Below are 7,764 nucleotides of genomic sequence, written 5' to 3'. Positions count from 1 at the left end.
TTACGTACCAGGTTTTTCTCTTTTCCGTCTTGCTACATAAGGGCTTTCACCCATGACTCTGAGCACGTACACATCTCTAAAAAATTATAAAATGAACATAATATTACATACCTGCCAACTTTCACTCTTTCCGAGAATGGAGTTTTACAGTGGTTGTAAAACAATAAACGAAAAACAATCCGACTGCAAAATATATTTATATTTTGATCCCGTTGAAATTCGCTTGAGCAAGGATTATTATGCTTTAATATATTTATTGTAATTATTTATGTGTAGTGGTGGTCAAACTCATCTATAATTATCATTATAAATCAAAAAGTTAATTGGAATAACCTGAGTATTGCTACCACTTTAAATATAAAAATAAAATCTTCCGGAAAATCCGGAAGAGTTGGCAGGTAGGGCAAAAAATTTGTTTAAAATTAATTTTTACTATTATTTATATTAATTACAGTAATATAACGAGTTATTAGTAAATATTAACAATAAAAAAGTTAAATGTTGTACAAAAAGGCGCAATATTCTAAGAAATTGTGTCCTTACATGCATCATTGCTTTTTTAATTGAAATTAAAAAGCACTCAAAATGACTTCCTTGGGCAATCTAGTGTTTAAAGATTGAATAAAGGTAGGCAAATATTTTATTTTAAAAACAAAAAATCTTATTTTTTAGCTAATACTGTAAACCTTTTTTTTCTTCCTTTTTTTCCCTTCTAGCTTTGTCCAGGCTCTCAAATGCAACATTTTGTTTGTGTTTAAAATTTACTGATCAAGCCAACCTTTACTTTTAAAATGTTTAAAAAAAGTATATAAAGGCCAGTGCAAATAAGCTTTGTCTCAGTGATGGGCATAAAATGTAAAATAAACCTTGAGAAGAAAATTTATCCTCGGTTTGAGAACGCTTTCCACTCTTGATTTGCGAATGACGATTCATCCTCGATTTCAGAAAGTTCTTCTAACCTTTGTTTTATAAAGGCAGATTCAATCTCGCTATGAAAGCGTTGTTATGCAACTTTAATGATAATCTCAAAGCGCTTAAACTAGCATAGTTAACTTTAACATTGTTTCAAGTTTGCCTCATTTAAAAACCATGTTGGGCTTTGTGATAAAGGTTGTTGCTGACATTAAAATCCACCTTACACTGCTACCTGGGTAGTGGTAGTAAAATGAAAATTGTTTGAAACTGAAATGTGATAATAAAATAATTTATTTCATTTAGATAAAATGATAAATGCAGTTTTGGTTATGAAATTGTTTTAGTTCAGCATGAGTTCGTATTAAAATTCATTAATTTTATTAATTTATATTTTATTCAATCACCGTTTTCTTCATTATAATTTTGTGTAAAATAATTTTTGTTAAGCTAAAGGGAAAAAAAATATTTCAGAAAAATACATTTAATTTGAAACTACTTAAATCAGAATTATTCAACCACATAATTTTGAGAAGAATTCAAAATAATTAAAATCAGTAAAAATGTTGCTGCAAATTTTACGTATTTAGCTTAAATATTTTATTTTAAGTTTTCTAATTAGTTTCAAATTTCCATTTGATTCGTAAACTGGTTACAAAATGTCCATTATGGTTGCCAAACCTGGTTTCACGATTTCAGGCATGAATTCATACCGGCTTTTATGTTTAAACTGGTTCTGGTATCATTTCAACTGATTCCGATATCATTACGATATTCTCATTCTGAACATTTTTCCTTTAAAGGTATGATCTCTAACAACCGATGGCAGTTTCTCAGTATGAAGATCTTTTTTTCGATGAAAGCATTTCTACGTTCGATAGACTTCCCGAAGAAAGGAGATGGACGTTTAATTTAACGGTCCAACTCTACGAATTTTGCTGATGTTTATTCGAATTTTGGAGAGTGGGTTTTTTTCCCTCAGAGAAGGGATCTGGCCGAATAAATTAACGGTCGATTCTCAGGATGTTTCGGAAAATTTCTTAGAGAGTAGATTAATCGAGATAGAAATTAAGTACAAATAATAACTTTTCTAAAAAAAAACTAAAGAAGAAGTTTCGCGTGCTTAATCATTTAAGTATAGACTTAAATTTTAGAAATCTTCCTCAAGGTTTTTGAATTAAAATTAAGCAATGACGTGTATACATATCAAACGCAGGACAAATGTTCTTATTGTAAATTTTGCGAAAAACTTACCAAAATTACTTCACCAGTTATAAGAAATATGAAGGAATGCTTTCTAAGTCCAGGTGAAGTAAATGTCGTGAATAGTTTATAATTGACAGAGGACATAAATTTTTAAATTCTCTGTGTATGTAATTAAAACCAATCATTGGTGCAGAGAAAATGCCTTTCAAAAAATATCCGATGTTTTTTGGAATTTCTCCGCATATTTAACGGTTTGAAACCGCTTTGTTAACAAAACGGTTTTTCTCCGTTTTTCACCCAAATAACAAACGGATTAAAACAATCAGTTGAAATTCTAGTTTTTGCCATGCGGTTTTGCGTTCCCTACTACAACTTTACCTTTTCTCCAATCATTTTATGATAACTTGTTCTTACTTTACTTTTTAGCAATTACTTTATGATTTTGAACATTGTAAAAATGAAATTGCGTTTCGACTTTATCGTGAAATTGATAAAATATTGAAGCGAAATTTTCAATATCATAATATTTTCCTTGCAAAATACTTGAGCAACTGTGGCTCAGGAGAGAGAGTGCGCACCTCCGAATGAAGGGACTCAGGTTCGAATCCCAGCGATGACTGGTCGATACGAATCCTACCGACATAAAATATTCACATTTGGTGAGAGTATAGATTTATTTCGTAAGTTTCCCAGATTAAACTTGCTCCCATATGCTTAAAATCTGTTAAAATGATAGATTTATATATGCTGTAAAAACTTTTGTTACGATAAAAAAAAAAAAAAAACAGTCTGATTACTGATTTTTATCGTAATTTTTATTGCTAAAACTTGTTTTTGTATGATAAAAAAAGTGTTGAAGCTACGGATTTACTTTCTTAATTTTGCTGTGTTGCATAAACAACCCAGCTGCCAGTTTTAAACCGTAAATTTTACAAGATTTTTTTTTTTTTTACAGTGTGGTCTTATTACAAATTTAATGAAAATTTTGATACCAATATCTCTTTAACAGTTATAACATTTTTTAGGACTATTTTTTTAATCAATGTAAGGAAAATAATGGTGAATCATTTGTGATTAAAAATAGTTGGTTTCGGGTCGCTAGCTCTCCCCCCGACTATCCCGCAATATAAAATATTTAACAGTTCTATTGGTTCCACCTTTGGCATACTACCAAATAATATTCTTATGGTATGTTTTATATTAATTTCACGTTTCGACAGTGAATGAATATTTTATTTCACACGACGTGTATATACGTAAAATGCATCGCAATAATGATGTGGCCCGATGTGTATGCACATTAAACGTACTTAACTGGGTTAAGCCAATAAAAAAAAGTTTCACAAAAATTCCACAATGTTCATGTTACCAGTGATTCTGAGCAGCATTTTTTGCAATATTCAGACCCCATAAGAGTTTGCTTTGTTTTCTGTTCATGTGAGTGTTTGTCCGTGTAAGATTTTGTTTACTAGCGATCCCGGTTTACACAAGAAATTAAATTGACCGTTAGAGCTTAATATTGAATTCTTACGTGCAATTTTCTTCTGCACCATCTGTTTCAATGACACAACTGCGTATGAGCCCACGAAATTGATGACCAAATTGGCGTCTTTCTTCTCTGTCCAAGTTATATTCGCTGACAGGATGGATTGGCAGCTATAAACAGTTGAATACAATAACAACAAAAAATAAGCTACGGATAAAAGTTGAATCATTTCCTTCTTAATTAGATGATTATTCCAGAATTTTATAAACCTTCGAGTACTCAATTGCATTTTTTTTTTCAAAACATTTTTAAAACTTTTGTTGTCATGGTGTTGTTTTGGTCACCTTGAAATCGTGTTATCGTTATTTGCTTTTCATTTATTTTCGTTGGAATTAAAAATAGAGATTTGCAGACATCTAGCAAAACATATATATATATTTAATGGCGGGCACTTGGAACTATTGTCCATTGGCCACAGAAAGTGCCAGAACTGCTAACTCTCTTTTCGTTACCCAGTGGGCACCTGTGGCGAAGCCACGGCAGTGGAGCAGCATCGCCCGCGTCACACTACCACAACCCATTTATAGGACGGGTCACATTCACACATTCACACACAAAGGAGAAAGAACATAAAACACAGATAGAGAGAAAGAAACATCCATGCCTTGACCGGAATTCGAACCCAGAACCTTTCTGGTGCAGGGACAGTTCCCTGCCTCCTACACAGGCCGGTCGGCGCAAAATATATATATTGAAAAAACGATGCAATGCTGTTTTATTTATGGCGTAAACGTGTAATAGTTTTAAATACTATTTGATTTCATTGTGTTTCTATAGAAAAGTGTAAAAGTTCATCTGATATCGCATTAAAATGTTTTATGTGGGGGGAAAAGTGGGCTAAGACCAGGTAGATAAGATTTAAAAGCCTGTTGGAGTTAAATTGTTCAACTTAGATTCTATCAGATTTACAGGAGCCGAATTTAAACTTTGTGGGTCCCTGAGCTATTGGAAATAGTAATAGTACCTCTCATTCAGCTGATTTTTAGTAATTTTTTTTATCGCTTTGAAAAAGAAAAGTAAAATTTGACTAACGGAGACCCCTAAGCGTCTATTTTTTTTCCGATGAAATATATTATGATTACATACCGGTATGTTTTTCTGCCCCACAAGACGACAATATTCCGGATACAGTTGGCAATGTCTTGGATAATCATTTATTGTTGCACATTTAGAAGGATATTTTCTGCAGTAAGGACCAACACGTATTCTGAAAATTGAAAAAGAACACAAACAAATAGTTTTCAGCAATTGCAATCACATACACGTAATAAGGATATTTTTGTTCTAAATGTAAAGTAGTTTTCTTAAGAATTATATTCTGAGGAAGCATTTATATCAGAATGCTTCCAAAAATCTGCGTTAATCTAAGAATATATATTTCTGAGACAACGGCGAACATGCGTACATTGAAATCAACTTTAAAGAAAACATTATGCTGATATATTTTCTGTATGTTCCATTTCATATTAAAAACCATGACTATTTTATTCAAGATAGAGATGTTGTATTACGATGAACTCGGTTTTCAAGTGTGCACTGCTGTGAGAAACAACACATTTTTTTTTCTTCCGATTTCCATATAGGAAAAAGAACATAATTTCCCCTTTATATTTATAAAGCGCTATGTGTGAGCTACCGACGGCCAAGTTATCTGTTTCCAATTTAATCCTGCCTTACACTTTAAAAGAATGAAAGCGTCTTATGGCCTTTTTATCTACAACGCCCCCTTAAATTTTTTTTCTTAACAGCTTGCTATTGAAATCATAATTCATTGTTGTCAATGACATTAAAAGCTATTGCATTTCCTTTTCATTTATTAATTTTTCTTGCATCTTGCAAAAACTCTCAGATCAGTCTAGAATCTGTTGGAAAAAATAGATAAAATATTCCAACGTATGTATTTCAAAACAAAATAGTTGCACAAAATTACCGAGAAAGAGGTATTTATTTCACCTTTTAGCTTTTTAACATTTTGTTTTTAATAACAAGCTAGTCTGCAATTGTGAATCTTCTGTCATTATTACAGTATTCTTTTTAATTATTATCACATTTTTTCTTATTAAGGCTAACAAAAATGTACGAATTTAATTTTTTTTAAAACAATAGACAACATTTTCAATTTGTAAAAGAATTATTTTTCGTTTGCTTTTTTTTCCTTAATTAGCAAAGAAAAATAGTTCACTCTTTTTGCTTTAATTAACGTCAATAATCTGTAAAAGGCTTAGAGTTGGTAACAATTTTTTTCTTTCTTTATTTTGCTTTTCCGACATCAATGTTAATATTGCTCCCGAAAAAATAGAGTGCAGTTATGCATTATTTCAGCTTTTATAAGGATTATAAACATACAAGATGTTTTTCCCCCTCCGCTTTTTATATATATTTTAGAAAATAAAATCAAGAAATTATCTAAAATAGAGATCTCAAATTATTAATTAAGTCAGGAAAAAAAACCTTTAACAAAACCTGATGAATAAATTATGAGGAAACATTAAAACATTAAAACCTGCTTGATTACAGACGAAAACTTAGAAAGTGCAAAAGGCAATAAGAAACTCTTTGAAATGAAATTTTTTATTAAATTCCACTTTTCTTAATAGTGATAAAATTTTGAATTTACCATCACTTAAATAATGTAATCGTGATATATTTTTGTTTTGTGTTCCTGACAATTTCGATGCATAATTATTAATTTGCATATGTTCTACTTGACTTCAGGCCTGTCTTTGCGTTAAGTAAGAAATATATGGGGAAAAATTTAAATATTTGTGAAATAATCTTTGTCTAAGAATATAGAATGTGTCACTTAAGAAAATTGATGCTCGACAAGTTTGGCTTACGTGAAATAGAATGGAAAGAACAGCTGCTAACATAAACAAATGTCACTTTTCAACAACCCATTAGAGTCGAGACACCCACACTAGACACACTAGAGTCGAGACACCATATGGTCACTTCCATGTGTCTCATTGCGACTTTACTTTGTTTACTTAATTTTTAGCAAGTATTCTACAGTATATACATAACAAGAGTGGTTATTACAAAACACCTTGTACAGATAAATAACATAAGAACTTAACTTACTCGTTCAAGTTGCAGACTGTAAAAGCTGGAAAATCTACTTCATGAGGTTGACTCACGTCTAACTCTACAACTGAAGGATATGCCAAATACATTTCAAGAAACTTTGCACTCTGAATAGCAAAACCTACTACCATAAGTATTTTAAATATAAGACGAGCTTGAAATCGACAAAAAGACAACTTCTTATAAAACTTCTTCTCTATTGGTTTGAGTTGCTTATCAGGAGTTATCGTTGAAGAACTGAACATTATTTTACAATTGAAATAGGTTATTATTTGTAAATATTATTTTTATCTGAGAAAATATCGTTTTAAATTACGTTGCTGAAATATCGTTTTCATAAAATGTACCCGGGAAAGTAAAATAAAAATCATTTTTATAAGAGAAAATATCGTTTTAAATTAATTATGGAAATATTGGTTTCATAAAAATTTTCTGAAACGATAAAATGATTAATTATTTCTTATCAATAATCGCTATAAATTGAATGGCTGAAATATTATTTTCAAATAATATGAGTAAAATAGTTTAAAATGAAATTGAACTTATTTTTTGTCCTAAATAATCGATATATTGAACAAAGCACGCAAATAAGGCAAAGATTTTATAAGAAATAGATACAACTCTTATCCAAACGATTCTTACATTCCCATTTATAAATATAAGAACATTTGAACAAAGATAGAGGAAATATGCTTTTATTATGAACTTTTGTTCCGAAAATTCCAATTAGTTTACTTGAATCCAAATCGGTGCCATTGCTTACAAAATTTCAAACTACAATATTTGAACCAATTCATTACGCTTACCATTTCACGGGCAATTATCAAAAAATTTGTAGTTATCCTATGTTAAACATAACTTTTCGAGAAAACATTGATATATAAACTACTGCAACGCATAATGAAGTTAGTTATTTTCGCTAACAAATATCACGTTACTCGAAAAAATTGGTGTTTTTATTTAAGCCAGAAAAAATGTCATTTACCCCTTTCTATTCTTGTAGCTTTCATCATTAA

The 7,764-nt window shown here is 30.5% G+C and overlaps 1 protein-coding gene across 1 annotated transcript; it reads right to left on the bottom strand.

Annotated features, from left to right (window-relative positions):
- On the bottom strand, positions 1–7,071 carry LOC139426830 (uncharacterized). The gene is made up of 4 exons (XM_071186927.1): positions 6,746–7,071; positions 4,751–4,871; positions 3,650–3,774; positions 1–76 (listed from the first exon to the last, which is right to left on the bottom strand). Exons 1-4 carry the CDS (start codon positions 6,991–6,993, stop codon positions 1–3), a joined length of 570 nt encoding a protein of 189 aa, XP_071043028.1. The 5' UTR covers positions 6,994–7,071.
- Between the last annotated feature and the right edge of the window lie 693 nt (positions 7,072–7,764).

This window comes from Parasteatoda tepidariorum, chromosome 10 (genome assembly GCF_043381705.1).
Source record: "Parasteatoda tepidariorum isolate YZ-2023 chromosome 10, CAS_Ptep_4.0, whole genome shotgun sequence".
In the NCBI taxonomy this organism is placed as follows: Eukaryota; Metazoa; Arthropoda; class Arachnida; order Araneae; family Theridiidae; genus Parasteatoda; species Parasteatoda tepidariorum.
This window is presented reverse-complemented; position numbering and strand designations above follow the sequence as displayed.

Coding starts and splice junctions, on each gene's coding strand:
- LOC139426830 (XM_071186927.1), bottom strand. CDS start 6,993: ATGTTCAGTTCTTCAACGATAACTCCTGATAAGCAACTCAAACCAATA. Junction 4,872..6,745: donor ACAGTCTGCAACTTGAACGA/GTAAGTTAAGTT, acceptor TTCAATTTTCAG/AATACGTGTTGGTCCTTACT. Junction 77..3,649: donor GGTGCAGAAGAAAATTGCAC/GTAAGAATTCAA, acceptor ATAATTTTTTAG/AGATGTGTACGTGCTCAGAG.